The 19,473-nt window shown below is 36.1% G+C and overlaps 2 protein-coding genes across 3 annotated transcripts in view; one reads left to right on the plus strand and one right to left on the minus strand.

Moving 5' to 3' along the window:
* The window catches only part of LOC126969424 (ecdysone oxidase-like), a 492,930-nt gene that overhangs the window by 289,789 nt on the left and 183,668 nt on the right, over positions 1-19,473 (plus strand). The window lies entirely within an intron of this gene.
* On the minus strand, positions 12,890-19,008 carry LOC126969421 (ecdysone oxidase-like). The gene is made up of 4 exons (XM_050814827.1): positions 18,907-19,008; positions 16,344-16,480; positions 15,166-15,296; positions 12,890-14,524 (listed from the first exon to the last, which is right to left on the minus strand). The coding sequence occupies exons 1-4, from the start codon at positions 18,972-18,974 to the stop codon at positions 12,968-12,970; spliced, it is 1,893 nt and encodes a 630-aa protein (XP_050670784.1). The 5' UTR covers positions 18,975-19,008; the 3' UTR covers positions 12,890-12,967.

Consider the following 19,473-nt stretch of genomic DNA (forward strand, 5'->3'; position numbering starts at 1 on the left):
TAGTCGGCGCCGAAGATTCTTCCAAAGTGGTAAAATGTGTGTCCCTGTAACTTCTAAAATAAAATAATGATAAAACTAAAAAAAATATATGATGTATAGATAGCTAGTTACACCATGCAAACTTCCACCAAAAATTGGTTAGAACGAGACTTTGTAAGTAGTTTTTTTAATACGTATAAATGATGAGAGCTCTTTTGCACTGTATGATTTTGAGCAATGATATTTTGCCTTTTCCATTTAAATAATTTAATATCATTTTCCTTTCTATATTACTTGTATATTATGTTACTTGCTGCTATGGAACCCTTCATGGGCGGGTCTGACTCGCACTTGGCCGTTTTTAATATATATGGGTGTAGTGAAACTGATGCTGAATACAAAAAAATGGTACTTGAATTTCTCTATGATAAGTTTTTCACGACTGTCGATATAAAACAATTCTAAATTCAGGACATTCTACAAACACGCTTAGGCTTACATCTATTTATGGCGTACTCGGACTTTGCTTAGACTTGACTTACTTAGCCTTAATATCTAACTTAGCTCTTATTTGACAAAAAGAGTACCAGTAAGCAATACCTACGTATGTGACATTCACAACAGATAACCACGGTTTATCATCAACGCCACCTAGAGAAAGATTAAATATTCGTTTAGCGGAAATCAAATAAGTTTATAAAGTGTAATACCGCTAGTTGCAGAAAGCATCCTTAAAGTTATTATTTCATTAAATAATATACTCGTAATACCATCACTTTCTTTTTCATTTTATCAGTTGCCGGCTAGATTATGGGCACCACAACGGCGCCTTTTTCCGTGAAGCAGTGATGTGTAAGCATTATTGTGTTTCGGTGTGTAGGGCGCCGTAGCTAGTGAAATTACTGGGAAAATGAGACATATAACATCTTACGTCTCAAGGTGACAAGCGCAATTGTAGTACCGCACAGAATTTTTGGGATTTTCAAAAATCCTGAGCGGCACTGCATTACAATGGCAGGGCGTATCAATTACCATCAGCTGAACGCCCTGCTTGTCGCCTCCCTTATTTTCTTGAAAAAAAACTATTTATTTATCTATCGTACTTAACCAACGTCATGTCCTCTTACTATGTGCCCGAGAGGACATAACAAATGGAGTAAGAAAGTGACAAGAAGGGAATGGAAAAGGAAAAGAGGTAGACCCCAGAAAAGATGGAATGACGATATAAGGGAAGTGGCAGGAGTAACGTGAAACAGAGTGGCTCAAGAAAGACACGAATAGAAACGGTTGGATGAGGCCTTTGCCCATTGGCAAATAGATCCACAAAAAAAAAGAACAAATACTAGAATAAGTTATTTTGTTTTAAATGTTTTATGTTTATTTTGGAGTATTGTTAGTTATCTATGTTAGTTAAGATCTGAATAAAGAAACTAGTCTGTTATTTGGCTGTATCTCATAAGCTGTAATAGTTAGACAGCTAATATATTGAGAGTGAGTGTAGTTATTATTTCTGTTGAAAAAAAAAAACAAAAATAAAAACCCAAAATTCGACGTGAATTCGATAATAAATATCGAAGCCCCAATGCTGGAAGAACAGCTGTTTTTTTTTTTCAAAGGTAACTTGTACCGAGCCGCACTTGCACTTGACATGTTTTTGTTAAATTTAAGTGATTAAAACAAGTATTTAAGTGTTCTTGTCGTTATCAAGTTTTTGTTTTAAGCATCATTGTCATTTGTCATAGGTTTTGTATATGACTTAGTTATTCAGATTTCCAAAAGCAATGAATATTTAAGTTAAGTTTGGCGATAGCAAATAGTATTTACTCTACGCTTAAGTACCAACTGTATTTCCAACTGCCATAAAAGTTAATAACTCGAGATAGTGGAAATTTGAAAGTGCATTTTACAATTTAAGTACGTTTCAAAATCGAAGATCATCTTTGAATGTAAACTTTTATTCAGATGCTCAGTAAAGTGCTCTTTAAAACTTTTGAATCTAATTCTCTTTGTTGACAGGAATTCGATAGTAAAATTAATTAATGTGGGAGGCTCCTTTGCACCGGATGCCGGCTAGATTAAGGGTACCACAATGGCGCCTATTTCTGTCGTGAAGCAGTAATGTGTAAGCATTACTGTGTTTCGGTCTGAAGGGCGCCGTAGCTAGTGAAAGTACTGGGCAAATGAGACTTGACATCTCATGTGTCAAGGGGATAAGCGCAGTTGTAGTGCCGCTCAGAATTTTTGGGTTTTTCAATAATATTGAGTGGTGCTGCATTGTTATGAGCAGGGCGTATCTATTACAATCAGCTGAACGTCCTGCTTGTCCCGTCCCTTACTTTCATAAAAAAAAATTACTCGAGACATAACATGTTAAGTCTCCTTAGCTCAGTATTTTCACTAACTACGGTGATCTTCAAAACAAATTGTATTTGCACACCATAGCCAGGATCTAGTGTTGTCAAGCATCCTACTGGTTAGAACTCCCATATCCTGATAAGTAGAGAAATTTATGTATAGCCATCACTAGATTTGACGAGGAGGACAAATGATCGTACGGGTCCCACATTCTCTTGCAACAACAGAAGAAGTGCTGGAGAGTTGCCGGCCTTTTAGGAAAATGCACGCACTTTTTTTAAGGAATCCATGACGTATGGTCCTGGAAACACGGTACAAGGAAGCTTAACTCACAGCTTGGTTGTACTTGGAAGAAAGATCCTTGAAAACTGCACTGCGAAGGAATGCCATACAGCCAGATGGTGGGGATCGGTTTATAATAAGAATAAATCATATAATAAAATATCGTCAACTATAACTTTAAATACATTGAGCAATTTTACAGCTGTTTCTAAGATCTTAAATATATTCAGTCATATATTGCGATGATACTTCAAAGTGCAAGAAACAAGACATTCCTGACAAAATGACTGTTATATCTCACGTCACATTAGCAAACCAACATCTATAAGAAAATACAAAACGCTCCACCATGTGTTAGTTCTATTTTCTTTGTTACGAACTTAGGGTGTGATCGCTATAATTTTAATCTAAGCAATTAATTCTTTTTTCAAATTGATAACCCTCACTACTGGGATTAATTGTTACACAATTAAAACAAAATTTCTGAACTCTGTGGGATTCGAACCCGCTGTCACATGCGTTCCGTGCGAGCACTCTTTCCACTGAGCCATCCGTATAAACCTGACATAAGTAGGAAAATATCATTATTATCCCAATCTTCTTTATATGAGGGTGGCACTGAAAATTTCGGGAATCAAGGATGTGACACAACATTACTATTTAAAAATGTATTTATTGCTTTTCGAAGTATTCTTCGCGAAATTTGACACATTTTCCATACGATGGAACCAATAATTGAAGCAACCATTCCATTCGGAAGTTGGGGTCTCCAAAATGGCCGTTTTGTAGGCGTCCACAGCTTCTTCAGGTGATGAAAATCTCTGACCACGCAATTTATTCTTTATTTTAGGGTATAGAAATCATTAGGGCTTAGGTCGGGGCTGTACGGCGGATGATCTAATAATTCTATGTTTTCTTGCTCTAAAAACTCTTTTGTTCTGTGCGCGGTGTGAGAACTCGCATTGTCATGATGGAGGATGATGCGGCGGTTGCAGTTCTCTTTACGGAGTTCAGAAACGACCTGTGGCAAACAAATGCTAGCATACCATTCTGCATTAACCGTTCTTTATCTCTCAAGAGGAATAGTTGCAACATGGCCGGTTTTGGAGACAAACTTGGCCAACATTTTTTTTGCAACACTTCGTGAACGAACAATTTATGTTGGCTTTAACTCATTTTCGAACACCCAAACTCGTGACTGGTTTTTTGTATGGGGTTTCGAATTCGTCACCTGATACGATGTTGTTTACAGCATTTGACGATCCTGCGTGGAATCTTTCGAGAGTTCTGACGCACCAAGTAACGCGAGCCGCTTCTTGCTCTTCACAGAGCAAATGCGGTATCCATCGGGAAAACAACTTATTTACACCTAATTGTTCATGCAAGATTATTTGTATTTGACTCATGCCAATGTCTACAGTTACCTGAATTATGTCGCGGTATGTTACATGTCAATCTTCCTCAATCAGCTTACGCACACCATCAACTTTTTCTTTGGTGACTGCAGTTTTTGGACGACCTTGACGGGGATCATCACTGAGCTTGACACGTCCACGTTGAAATTCAGCAAACCAGCGATAAATTGTGGTTTTGGATGGGGCTTTATCACCAAATGCAGAAATCATCCTGTCAACACACTGTTTTTGTGTTAAGCCACTTCGAACGTCATAATAAATCATTGCTCTAGAATTTTCTCGAGTCAATTCCATTGTCTCAACGACTAAACAAGTTTGACAAGACCTTGTGACAAGACCGAGAATCTATTTTTAAATAAATAAATGGTATTCGATTTTTTAAATCAAGGAGTTTTCAATTAAAAAGATTTTAATATGACAGGAACAGTGGAAATATTCCATTCGCGATACTTTTAGTGCAGCCTATGTAGTATATTGTAATATTTTTGACGAAAGTGGAAGTTTCGTGTTCATCGCAATCTTAAATCATTTAGATACATTATTTTGACTAATCGAATAATATTTTATGATCCTCGCCTGCGGGTACGGAGATAAGACGACAGAACGCCAGAGAGAACGGGCGGCAATAACGCGTACGGCAACAATTCAAAATGAAAGGCCTTATACTAAAACCTTAAACGTAAAATCTTGTAAAGAATATACCTGTACCTGTATTGCTCGTACGTCTGGAGCAAATGCATGTTGTAGTATTAAGTTAAACACTAGATACATAAATAAACATTCTACCAGTGGGAGGCTCCTTTGCTCCGGATGTTGGCTAGATTATGGATACCACAACGGTGCCTATTTCTGCCGTGAAGCAGTAATGTGTAAGCATTTCTGTGTTTTAATCTGAAGGGCGCGGTAGCTAGTGAAATTACTGGGCAAATGAGACTTGACATCTCATTTCTCAAGGTGACATATTGCCGCTCAGAATTTTTGTGTTTTTCAAGAATCCTAAGCAGCACTGCAATGGACAGGGCGTATCAATTACTACCAGATGAAGGTCCTGCTCGTCTTGTCCCTAATTGGCATGAAAAAACACATACCATTGTTATCTTAATAGTGTTTCTTTTTTTTATGGAAAAGGAGGACAAACGCTCGTACGAGTCACCTGGTTTTAAGTGATCACCACCACCCACATTCTCTTGCAACACCAGAGGAATCACAGGAGCGTTGCCGGCCATTTAAGGAAGGTGTACGCGCTTTTTTTGAAGGTAACCATGTCGTATCGTCCCGGAAACACCGCACAAGGAAGTTCATTCCACAGCTTTGTAGTACGTGGAAGAAAGCTCCTTGAAAACCGCACTGTGGAGGACTGCCACACATCCAGATGGTGGGGATGATATCCTAACTTGTGGCGTGTCGTGCGATGGTGGAATTTGGCGGCTGGAATTAGGTGAAACAGCTCTTCGGAACACTCCCCATGATAAATGCGGTAGAGGACGCACAATGAAGCGATGTCTCTACGCAACGCCAAGTGATCCAGCCGTTCACAGAGCACTGGGTCCCCTACAATTCAAGCTGCTCTGCGTTTCTCGCGGTCAAATTGATCAAGCTGAGGTGCGCCAATGTGGGCCGGCTTGAAGTATTGCCGTGCTCTATTTATCACGCCCAGTTTCTTCGAGGCCAATTTTGCTTTGCTCTCCAGATGGCCGTGGAATTGACAATCACTCGAGATGTCGAGACCCAGAATTCCGATACTAGGCGAAGCTGTAAGGGAAGTGTTGTCGCAGAGCAGTGATATGACAAATGATGGGAATTTTTCGAGAAGCGCCTTGTGCCATACACGATCAAAGGCCTTCGCTATAGCCAGGCTAACTGCTAGGCCTTCCCCCTTGCTTTCGATAGCCGCCGCCCATCTATGTGTTAGGTATACCAGCAGATCACCTGCCGATCGAACATGGCAAAAGCCGTACTGCCGTTGATCAACTGGTGATCCTCTAGGTATACCAAGAGCTGGCGGTTAATTATGCTCTCCATGATTTTGGAGAGCAGGGAGGTAATAGCTATAGGCCTGTAGTTTGCCGGATCCGAACTGTCTCCTTTTTTTTTGAATCGGATGGACAAGGGCTGACTTCCATGAGTCAGGGACTACGCCTTTTGCATATGAGTGCCGGAATAAACGCGCTAGCACCGGCGTCACTTCACACGGGGCACACGTTAGATCATAAATCCTTTATGTTCCTAAAAAACATGTTATAATGAGTGTAAATAGTTTTAAGGTATCAATGTTATCGACCATTTCTGGCATGCAAAATTATTATTAAATATTAATTCATTACAAAATTTAACTTATTATTATAATTGATTTAACATTAATAAACACTTTATTTTAAGCACTTAGATCAATTAAAATTATAATTATTATTTTGATGTCATTACTTAAAGACTAGAATTAATATTTTTTTAAGTCAATTTAATTTAATCTAATGTGTAAGCATTTCATTTATGGAATAAAATCATTTATCTATAAACCATGTAAAAAGATCCTTCTTAAATCGTTGGAACGGTAATACACGTAAGCTTGGAGGGAGTTTACTAAATATTTTTACATACATGACATAGTTACATTATCCGAAATGCCATCCGGCCCGCTCGTTTTCCTGACGTCCTACGAAAACAGAGCTCGCCTAACAGTTTTTTGTCTGAACTGTACTTCAGGCATAGAGCTCTGACACCGCGGGATGGTCGGCGGTGTTTTTCCTTTGTCGTCAAGAATCAGGATTCTAGACCTAGCAACGTAAACTTCAATCCACATTATTGTTATTTGTGCAAGATTAGCAACAATAATTTTATTTTCATCTCATTTCATAAAATAATGTTTCTGACTAATTACTTCTTGTAATAATTTATTTTTAAGACATATGTGGTACAAGCCTTACGTTTACCACACTTGTTATTCGCATGTGATTCATTTCGAGTAAAACGATTCTAAATCCGTTGTACTCGCAAGCCCGCCTTGACTTAACGAACCGTGAGCTCACTGATTTTGGCACGTACTTGTTTTAATAAGATTTATATGACACGATCTGGTTAAAATAATAGTATTTATTAATGTCTGTAATTTTTTTTATATTTTACTCATAATTTATTTCTAAAAGAATGGGGATGGAGAAACTACCTAAAGGGTAGTTTCTCCTTTCTGATTATAAATTTATTATGGTAGCAAAATTTATAACAACAAGGAAAAATCCCCTGAGTTTCTTCTGAAGAATAATTTTTCTAACGAGTGGTAGTTTTGACCAGCTTAACGAAACTCTCAAAAAAGCGATTTACTCGATTGTATGAAACGTGCAGTCGTTGACAGATTGACAGATGAAGGCTAAAATCTTCTTAAAAAAGGAAAAAGGAGATAGTGAAAATCAACTACATTTAAGCAACTGTTCGCTTTCAAACTTAGCAGGATTGTACTTTGTCGCCAATCGCCATACTGTAATTACTACTATTTGAAAATTATGTCAATTGACTGCACGTTTCATACTAAGCTAAATTTCAATTCTAAGCTAGGCAGTCCTGCCTCTTATTACGTACCAAAAAGTATTTACATCCTCTTTGGTTTTGATGTTCAATAAGATATTTAAAATTCTACCTTGATAAAGAAATACCATTGAATAGCCTTATCGCTACCACTGACTTTGAATACAGAACATTTAAAATAAAAACGATTTATGTTACAATACCGTTAATCCTATTATTTATGTTCGGTTGTTTGTGTTTGGTTTGCGTATATTATCATCAGTCATTAGTGTCAGTCCGGTGATAAATGAATAACATTAATCCATGCGTCTGTCAGAATATACAATCCAGGTCTATCCAGGTATATTTTAACCATTAGTTCAGTTATATAGTCCGTTCTCATTTATTTTGCCTCTCGCTATAAAGTTGGCTTTCCTAAATATATTATTTGCTTTCATACAATACTTGCTTACTATCAAATACTAAATATTAAATAAAACAAAAATATATTATACAAATCATAATCTTAAGGCACGTCTTGATGTCATTGTCTTGTTTGTATTCTCACTGTTTATTAGACTTAAATCTAATAAAAAAGGGGCTAATATATGAAATTGCCGTTTTATTGTAATAGGTACTTTGAATTTACATAGAATCTTTATGGATTGAGTTTTTCTTCATGAGAGATTTTTAATTGAAACTTTTCTCACATGGTACCTATGTAGTTCTTCTTTTAAAAAATGTGCAATATTCGATTATCAACTTTAAGTTGTTTTTTTTTATTCAGCTTAGACAAGAAAATGGATACTTCGAAAACTCGAGTTATTTTTTAATACGAGTTCCGGCACGAAACTAACGCGGCATTTCTGCAGCTCGTAATATCAATGTTGCGTTTGGAGACGGGACTGCTAATGAACGCACCATGTGATTTTGGTTTAAACGCTTTCGTGATGAAACTTTGATTTGAAGAACGAACCACGTGGAAGACACACAGGTGAATAACAACTAATTGAAAGAGATTGCCGACCCGAGCCAAACTACCCAGGAATTAGCGGCGTGGTTTAACATTTGACTCATTTGCGTCAAATTAATTAAATAGAAAAATATGAATAATGGGTGCCTCATGTTTTGGCTGATCTGAAACGCGTTTTGAAACTTGTGTTATATAGTTGAATCGATACAAAAATAAAGTAATAGGAATTGGATCAAATTGTGACATGCAATGAAAAGTGGATTCTTTACGATATCTATAAGCAAAAAATGCTTTGTCTGCACCAGGTCAGCCGACGGAACAGTGTCCACAATTGCTTTACCAATAGAAAGGTAATGGTAACTGTTTGGTAGTGTCAGCATGGTGTTATTCGCTATAGCTTTCTCCGATCTGGTCAAGCAATAACGGCAGATGTCTACTGTGCCGGACTGCGAACAATGATAGCATAACTAGCAAAAAAACAGCCGCGACTCATGAATAGATCTTGACGATTATTGCTCCATGATAACGCGGCACCTCATACAGCACGAGAAACCTTTTTTACTTTACAGTAACTGCAATTAGAAACCATTCGTCACCCTCCGTATTCGCCAGACCTTGCTCCAACGGACTACAATTTTTTTCGTGATTTTGATAATTTTCTACGTGATAAAAAGTTTTCATCTCAGGAGGCAGTAGATAGTGCTTTCACACAGTTTGCCGAATGTAAATCACCACAGTTCTATCGGAAATGTCAAAAATGACCAACCTTTAAAAATTAAATTAAAAAAAAAAAACTTATTTTAATTTTTCTGTACAAATGGGCAATTTCATACTTAAACCTAACCTAATATGTTGGCATTTTAATACATGATAAAACAAAACATGGCTTTGTTTGTATCCTAGAATGACAATTTGAACCATTATTTGTTGATTGGGCACGTTATGTGCTATCCTGCTAATGTGAAGCCGCAAGCAATGCTAGGCTGCCACTATAATCTCCAATAGCACTAATATGAATATCAAAATAGAAGTTCAATTTCCAGAAACACTCGAAGCTTCGCCTGGCTGCTATGCTTGTGCTTTTTTATGGTTACTGCGTAACATATTGTGCGGAATTGTAAGGAATCAAATACATTCGAAATATCCCCTATTCAAGTTGACTTTCAATCGAATGACGTTATCTATGTTAATAACTATTCCAACTTCGAATTTCAAACCATTAAACTGGTCGTAGATTAAAAAACTTAATAATATGTTTATATCAAGAATATAATTGAAACTGAAGTTTTCCAAATGGCAGTATCGAAAAATAATTCATTCTTTTCTTAGATTCCTACTTTTGTAATATACAAATGGAAAACAATTTTAAAAATATTATTAAGTAATAGTAGTAAACAAATTAAGACAACGAGGGAGGCTTGCATCTACTCCCACCTTAAAGGCCGGCAACACATCTCTTGACACCTGATGTTGCAGATGTCTATGCGGTTGCGTGACCACTTGCCACGCCGTGAGCCTCTTGCCAATTTGAGTTAACTTCAACAACACCACATTTAACACCGTTTAAATATCTTATCACTTTCTCTCTCTCTCTTTTCGATATTAGTTCAGGATAGTACAAAATAGGACAAATTTATAGGTAATATCTAGCAGCCTAAAGACATGGTCGGATTTGGTGCGGCTGGACCATCGGACGGTCCGGTGAGCGTGGGTGGGCGCCTCGCACCTATGTACTCTGCTACTGTACTATGCCTTCGTACTCTTCCGAGCCGTACCCAGCCCGGATGGTTAAAAGAAAAATTGTGTGCAATAGACGATGCGACATACCATCGAATATGATCCTCTACCGGACCGTGTCCAATGGTTCGGCCGTACCAAATCCAATCATGTGTTTATGGCTTAAAACTAGTTATGCTCGACCCTCACGTTAACGAAGCACCAATACTTAAAAAAAAAGGTAAGTCTCGGTTTTGTTTTGCTGGCAGGTTTGCCTAATATAACATAGTAATAATAGTTCTTACCAGCCACGTATGAATATTCATTCATTTTAAAACCATTTTCTTATTCTCTTCTCAAAACCAATATATATTATAAAAATCTTTCGAAATCTCGGTATATTCAAAATAACAATTTTACGAATATCTTTTCGAACTCATCATACCACTTTCTGGTAAAGCAGTTAAAGGAATGTCAGCTGGCATGAAGATTGCCAGTAGAGCCAACATCCGGTCATACATGAAGTCACTTGTGACGTCACGAATATTACATGCTTCATAATATCGTGTATCTTTCATATTATAACTTCACCACTCGTGGCAGAGCGGTCGTGGTCATCACGAAGTAACATCTCTTGGAGCAGTTGTGATTCGCCCCACGAGCATTCATCACTTTTCCCTGCTGGCCGACTGTCGGGTACACTCGAACAATGGACCGCCCACAGCAGACTTAATTTGGTCGGTCCATCGCATGGACGACCTTCCTCGCCCTCTGATAACCTCCACTTTGCCCTGCACGACAAGGCCATCAATGGACTAACTCTCGCGCCAGGAGATGTGTCTGAAGAGCTTAGGAATGCAACTCTGTACTAACACCGAAAAGCGTTGTTTTATGCCAAGTTCTTAGAGAATGGAGACTTTGTTGCGAAACTTGGTCCACGAAACTTCCAGAATCCTCCTCCAGCACCACATCTGCGGAGTATCAATATTCTTTTTCTTGAGTTGTCGCAAAGTCCACGTCATACAAAAATATGGGAAAAACAAGTGTTTTGACGAGCCGGATTTTCGTAGCTTTTGTTATGTTTCTGTTCTTCCATATTTTTATCAATTCATCCACAGCAGTTCTTGCTACCGCCATACAGCGCCGTACTTTATCTACGCACCCTCCATAACTTATATAACTTGATAGACTCAGTATTTTAGTCACTGTCCCCCCCGTCTTCTGACAAGTGGCAGTGGTATAGTAAATCAATTACCACTAGCTTTCAAATTCAAAGTAACTGTTTTGGGAAGTGTTCATTCAAATGCCGTGATGTGATGCAACCTGATTGGAGACTCAAAGCACTACTGATGCAATAACGCAACCAGGGGATACGAAACATGGAAATTTGTTCTTAACGAAGGAAAATATAATATACGTAATGTATCCAAAAGCGTTTTTGTATATGAATAAGCTATGGTACATCAGTCTATGCTACTTCAGAATCACGTATAAATAACCACAGTGGTAATGTTGTTACATTGTTTGATGAGCGATTGAGATTTTAAGAGAGACATGCCTTTAACATGTTAGTTTCCTTTAACAGGCATAGATGGAGTTTTAATAAAGTGTACCTGAGCGCAAATTATTAAACGATAGTGAATAAATACATGGATATGTTATATTTTTTTATATTTTTCCCATTTGATAAGAAGATTCCATTAAAAAAAATCTAAATATTATAATTAAAATATTGTTCCATATTTGCCAATATTGTTAATAATATAATCTAGTTACTTGTATTTATTTATACATAGCTAGAACTTGGAAGGGACTAGCAGTTTCAATTATATAAGCTACGTTTTTCTAATCTAAATTGCTATGCAATATTATAAACATAACCTTAATTATGATACTTATCGAGGGAACATGTCGCTTCCCACTGCAAGTGCCCTTCATCTAGTAGGTACGTTCGACTTAGCGAGCACCCTTGAAGGCCAAAGAAAATGTGGCTCAAGTAGGTACCTAAATTCTTTAACAAAATTTGTCCCAGAACAATAAATGTAAAGTATAGCCATAGAAACAACTTCAATCTTTCTTTTTTATAATAAATTTCAGCTCATGAGAGCATATCGATTGCAGACATAAAAATTTCCTTCCTGTATAATTATAATTAAGGCTTTGGTTATGGAGTATGTGTAAAGAATATTTAAAGATTTAAAAAGGTCATAAATAAAACTTAAATAAACACTTGGTAAATACTAAACAAACGGTCATCATGTTTTGAATAAAATCCAAACTACATTATCACGTTTATGTACCTATAGGTATATAATTAATCAACATTACATTTTTTTAATGTGCGTATTAAATTTTAAATAACAAGAGCCCCTTTTGGTTGCTAAAAGAATCTTGTAGGTGCCATTTGATTTTTAAAATCCTAGTTCCTTAATCAATCTATTAACTTAAACTGATGATGAATAGGTTGATAGGTAATAGACGTTATTACACCAAGAAGACCCATATTTCCGTATAATTCTCACATATCTCAATATGCTACTTAATTAAAGGTCTATCTTTATATAATTTTAGTTATTCCGGCGAAGTTTCCAAATTACCACTTCAAAAAATGCTCAAAAGTCACATCATCGATCACAAGGGAATTGAACTTTTGTACAAGATAAACAAGTAGTTTTACAATTTAAATGTTTATTTATATTTTTTTTTTAAATAAAACTGTAGGATTCAAAGGAGAGATTCAACACAAAATTTAATTCTTATATTTAAGGTGATCTTTAATGATAAAATCAGAGCCTCTTTCAGCAATCATTATAGTCGGTCCATTTGTGTTACAGCTTGTGATATTTGGCATAATGCTTGCATCAATTATTCTTAAATTGTTTATTTGTTGCACTCGAAGTCGTTGATCAACTACAAACTTCTTAGGGTCGGGGCCCATACTTGATGTTCCAACAGGGTGATAAATTGTAGTGACTGTATTATTTGCTATACATTTCCAATAATTTGCACTATCCAATTTAAATTTATCACAATCAGGCCATTTCAATCTCGGAAGAAACGCGTTATTAGACTTGAAATAGTCCGTTTTTATTATTTTGGTTAATATTTTAATACCTTGTGTAATTAATTTCAAATCTCGCGCTTCTCCAAAATAATTTGCATCTATTATAGGATAATCATACGGATTTGAAGAATTTAATGTGATTGATCCGCGGGAGTAAGGATGCAGTAAAACGACTTCAAATACATAAGTTGAACGATTTTGAGCCTGTTGTATTAATGACTTCATCATAACATCTTTATAGCTTAAAAAGCTGAGTCGCAATGGATTATTTACTATAGAAAGTACGTTTTGAAATTCCGGGTAAGAGAGATGTTTATTATGTGAATAAAAAGCACCTATATCTGTTACGCTTGACTGGGCTAGGTACCCAGTACGGTTGTATAAATATTTAATAACGTCAAAATTTGTGTCCCTTTCTGATGTGGCAGGTGGTAGGTCCAGCATTATAGGGATCCCAACCGCCGCATGGTCCTGTAAGTTTTGACCGACTGCCGGCAGGTCGACTTTACATTTAATATTTTTAGACTCTAAATGTTTTTTGTCACCCACACCTGAAAGCATTAGCAAATGGGGTGTATTAATTGAACCCGCGCTCAAAATAACTTCTAATTTAGCATTAAAAGTCATATTTTTTCCATCAATATTAACTGCCACACCATTAGCTTTCATATCATTAATTAATATCTTCGTCACGTATGATTGACTTATCAATTTGAAATTTTTTCTTGATATTATTGGCTCTACGTACATGGCGTATGTAGTTTTTCTGTTGCCATCTGCAGCTGTCACTGTACTTCTACTCGATCCACTTAAATTTGCAGTATTTATGTCTTCTTTATTTTCTATTCCTATTTCTTGAAATGACTCAAGTACTTTGTCAATAATGTGGTCGTATGTAAAATTTACTGTATTTATGACTTGAAGACCATCAAGACCATAGAAATTTTTTATTTCATTATTATTTAGTAATTTTTGACTTTGTAAGCTCTCTGCTTTCTTGAAAAATTTTTTAATGTTTTGTTCGCTCCATTCATTATTACCGAGTTCTTCCCAAGACTTATAGTCATGTGCTGCTCCTTTGTAGTAGAACATCATATTTAGTTGGTGACTACCACCAAGCATTTTTCCACGAGGCCAGTACGTATTTCCATTAATCAGTGCTTGACTTGTTCGACCATTGTTAACAGTTGAATACTGCCAGTCATATTTCGTCTTATAAATTGAGGTGACCAAATTTGGAATCTGAAACAAATCATTGAGGTAGAAATCAAAATGATGTGATAATTAACTAAGTGTCCAGTGTGAATATGTTGCACACAATCGAACACAGTGAGATAATCTTACTGAAAGATAATTGGTGGCGCGTCCTTAAATCGTCTATGAGAGGGTAGTTCTTATATTAATAACAGAATAAATAGGTTGATTGTACTGCCAACAGATTTCGTTATTGTTTTTTTGGGAAATTATATAATTTTAAAACATATTTTGTGTATGTTTCTTTATAATATGCAGCAAACTTAATATAATTATGTAATTTATAGTTTCCGACAAAATAAAATACATTTAGGAAGTATAATATGATATATATTTTTTTCTGAATCCTTAACTCATTTTAGTACTGTATAATAGGAGTGTACAGTATTGTGTAACTTATATGACTTAGTGATTCTTTGTAAATTTGTTATTGTTTTTATAGTTACCTTTTAACTAAAAGTGAAACATAATTTTTGGAAACTTCAATTGTGAAAGTGTGAGTTTTTAGTTCTGTTAATATTTATTATTCTAATACTGTTTGTTTCCTATACATGAATAAATAAATAAATAAATTATTGGTAGAAATATTTTTATATCTTATCCATCTATTATCAAATAATAACAATCACCTTTGCTTCGACAGGTGGGTCTGAACCAGCTTCAAGAAGTAAAACATTGAAATTTTGATCTACAAGACGTCTTGCTACAATACACCCAGCAGTTCCAGCGCCAACAATTAATAAATCGAATTCTTCATGATCTACAAACATTAAACATATCTCATTTATCATACTAAGCCAACCAAGCAATTGCCACATCGTTGATATAAATTACCAATTTTTTATAAGTAAAATGTTAATCTCATGAATCACGACAACGAAAAATAAATTTCATCTTTGTGATAGCAAAAAGCCAGACATAATATGGCAACATTCAAATCGACTTTCTACATCTTGATTTTAATCATGATATTTATTACAAATAAAGATAATGCAATAAGATATCTCAAATTCTAATTCAAATTTTTATTCAAATTAGAATGTGACATCACTTATTGAAAGTCAAAAACTACCACCTATTCCAAAACGAATGCCTCAAACCTGAGAAGAATGGGCTCAACAAACTTAGCGGGCTTTTTTTATCATCATGAAAATATGTTTACAAAGTAATATTGTTCAATTAAACTAATTATTTAATAGCCTGAACGCGGTCGCTCCATTCCCAATCTGTGGCATGATTAAGAAAGTCATTTATTTACCACACTAACGTTTTTTAACAATTCATAGAATAATTTGTAACTTAAAGTAACACGTAACATAAATGAGCTTGAAAATAGTTGCTTACTTATTAATTTAAAGTAATTGGTGATTTTATATTTTAAGACTTTTATTCAGCTGAATTCATTTTTGTTTACCTCTTTCTCAGATTGATTTAATAAATAAATTAATTTTAAATGCAATTTTATAAGAATAGGTATTCAAAAAAATTTTCTATTTTAAGATGCTAGTCTGGAATGGACCTAACTAGATGTCTTTGAGCATCATTTTGTATGAAATAACTAAAGAAATCTAAATGTTACTAGCTGACCCGGCAAACGTTGTATTTGGCAAATTAATAAAAAGGTTTGTTAACAGACATCGCGACACGAGAATTTTATATATTAGACATAATATCTTATAGGAATGTATGTATAAATAGCATCAATTTTATATTATAACGCTGATTTACATAACAATGAAAGCCATTTAATGATTTTGAAGCCTTTAAATGAGTTTCATAATGAATACTTGTTTAACTAATAACTTACCATTAACTTCTGACTTGGGATGGACATCACTGTAAACATTGCATTGCTCTCCTGCAAAATACTTCAGTGCAGCAGTGAAGGTGGAAGATGCCGATCCAGGGGTAATTTTTGGGCATTCTGTATCATTGTATGTTTGGCTGCAAAACATGCGATATTAATATGTAATAACTGCTGTCTTGGAAACTCACTGATTTATTTAATTATCTGTAGTGCCAACCTAAACTACCGCTCAGAATTTTTGGGTTTTTCAAGAATCCGAATTCTAATGGGCAGGGCGTATCAATTACCATCAGCTGAACAGCTTGTTCATGTGCAGGTGTTTGCGAAACTGAAGAGGTAGTGGGCAGGGCACATAGCTCGACGGACAGATGGCCGTTAGGGCAGTAAAGTCCTTGAATGGCGACCACGTACCGGAAAACGTAGTGTTGGTAGGACCACAAGATGGACCGACGATCTGGTCAAGATCGCTAGGTTAGATGATGGCAGCGCAGGAACGATCGTCATGGCAATCTTTGGGGAAGGCCTTTGCCCAGCAGTGGTCTTCTGGGTGATGATGAGTACAGTGGAAAAAATGTAAGTATATTCTTCAATGTCTTTTTGCTTACTTCAAGAGTCCATTTAATTGAAGAAGTATGTTCAGAATATAATTTTTCTTCGTCCAGCGTGTTAATAGTACCAATGCATCATTAAATAACCGATAGGAGGGTCGTGGGTTTCACTGGTTTTCGAAGATATGTATGATTGCACTCGAGCAGTTTTCAATCATAATGGACAGTCCTCTATTGAACTTTAAAGTTCAGATTTTTTTTTGAGATTTTTTTGAGATTTTTTTTGAGTCGAATACCTCAAGTAACAATCAATACATGCGACTGCGACGCCATTTTCTGATATGATGCCGTAATGTGCAAGGTTTTGTATATTTGTATTTTGGTTTGAAAGACGCCGTATTAAAATTACTGATTATGACCTCATGCCTATCCATCTAATGTTAATGCGATACCGATCAGAATTTTTGGTTCAATTAAGAAACCTAAGCGGAACTTAATTATAATGGGCAGGGCGTTTCACTTAAAAAAGAAGTAGAAAAGTCGAGAAAATGTTTCCTTTAACCCGTCCTCTTAACAATATTAGTAATAATAACTATCCACAATTAAATCTATTTTAGTTATCAAACAGTTTTGTCTTACTATCATAAAATCGATTCAATAAGCGGTTGGTGTTTTTACGAATAAGAAGATTGATAGTTGTACTAAATTAATTTTATCGATATTCCACAAATTATACTAAATACGGGCCAAAGTAAAACCAGTAACTATGTAGTGATTAAGTATCAATCGAAATGTCACTATATCTGACTAGGGAAACTCTTCAAAAGCCTGTAACTGTACCATATAAAATATTACGTTTCATCAATATTATTTTCTAAAATCCCTGTGCTGTACCGGGGCGTAAAAGAATAGGGATAGTTTCAGGCCCAAGGGTTTCACTCAGATGATTTTCGATATAAGAGAGTCACGCTCCTAACTTACGATGACACTAGAACCGTGCCAGACTTTACTGGTGGCCTAGCGCCGCTGTGTTTCGTACAGGTTAGTGTCGACAACTGGCACCCATTCCTCCCTATCCTCTATCATTCTACCACAATACTCTAGGGGGCTAACGGCTCTGCCAGAGTTGGGGAATCGTTGCCCACATGCTTATGCTCGTATTCCGGAGGGCACAGTAAGAAGTACTGTCACCACCGAGGAAAAACGTGGAAACAACGTGGCACCTCACTCTACGCTTAATGTGGACATTTGCAACGAATGTTATGTTGCAACTGTCCACATTCAGGAGACACTTCTCAAGACCTCTTTAAGGATTTCCCACCATTAATTACCCAAATATATAAGTGTAGTACCAATCTGAGAACACAAGTGACTTGCCGCGATTGGTACTACAAGTCAGCAGATTGGGGCAGAATTTGTATCCCTTTAGTTGGTCCCATTTCAGTGGCCTGTGAGACTCAGGGCATGGATATTTTCATACCACGCTGAACAGAATAGAACAGCGGCATATCACAGCCATTTTACTAGTTAAATTCGTCAGATAGAGCAGCAGTTGATTGCAAAACAGGCTAATCGAACCTGGGCTGCAGCGCTGGTCATCTAGGATCTGAATTGCAAAGTTGATAAGAGGAAATACAACCTTGCCTTGCCAGATTCTTTCAACGGGCTTTGTTGATATCCCTTGGCACTTTAGTCTGCCGTCTTAGCCGCTGCTTCAGATAAAAAATGGCACCCTGGTCCCCACTATGAGCTAGACATATTAAATTCTTAATTTATTAGAAATTTAATTTTGCACATAATTTCTGCACATTCCCTTAATATTCGCATGTAATGTATGTATACATAGGGCGACAGTTATCCCGCTAGGAATAGCACTTATTGCTTGTCTTCTTCCTTCCCTACCTGCTGATTTTTATATCTATGACTGTGCCAGTAATGAAATTATAGTTTAGTACCACATCTAAGAAGTTATAACGGCGTTTAAGTCATTTTTGTAAAAGTTATAATATACTCACCTACAAATAACATGATTTGGATGTACCACAAATATAACACAAAGCAAGAAAAAGTAGTACACGCTCATATTTGAGCAGCATAGAAAAATGTACAATACTAATGTTAGAAGTTGTTCGTTTGAAGTTAATTTGAAATTACATATTATATCATTAAATAGCTACATGCGACATAATATCAATTATGATAAGTATTTAGTAGTGATGTTTGCAATATTTTATATTTATATTAGACACAAAATTTAAATTTACAAGCATTTACGAGGGCGGCACTGAAATTTTCGGGAATCAAGGAAGTGACACAACTTTATGATTTACTAGGGGACGCTCGACTACGGATGCAGTTGTTGAACTCATCAGAAATATTTTTGAGGCCTGGGAGGAATCACAGAATGCACTTGGTATCTTCCGTAATTTATCTAAGGCTTTTGATTGTGTTCAACATTCAACGCAGGTCAGGAAGCTATGTCACTATGGTATACGAGGATCTGCACTCGATCTTCTGATCTCATATTTAAAAAATAGGATACAGAGAACGAGGTGAATGGCAGGAGATCTCCTGGGACTCTT

The sequence above is a fragment of the Leptidea sinapis genome, chromosome 18 (assembly GCF_905404315.1).
Source record: "Leptidea sinapis chromosome 18, ilLepSina1.1, whole genome shotgun sequence".
Lineage (NCBI taxonomy): Eukaryota > Metazoa > Arthropoda > Insecta > Lepidoptera > Pieridae > Leptidea > Leptidea sinapis.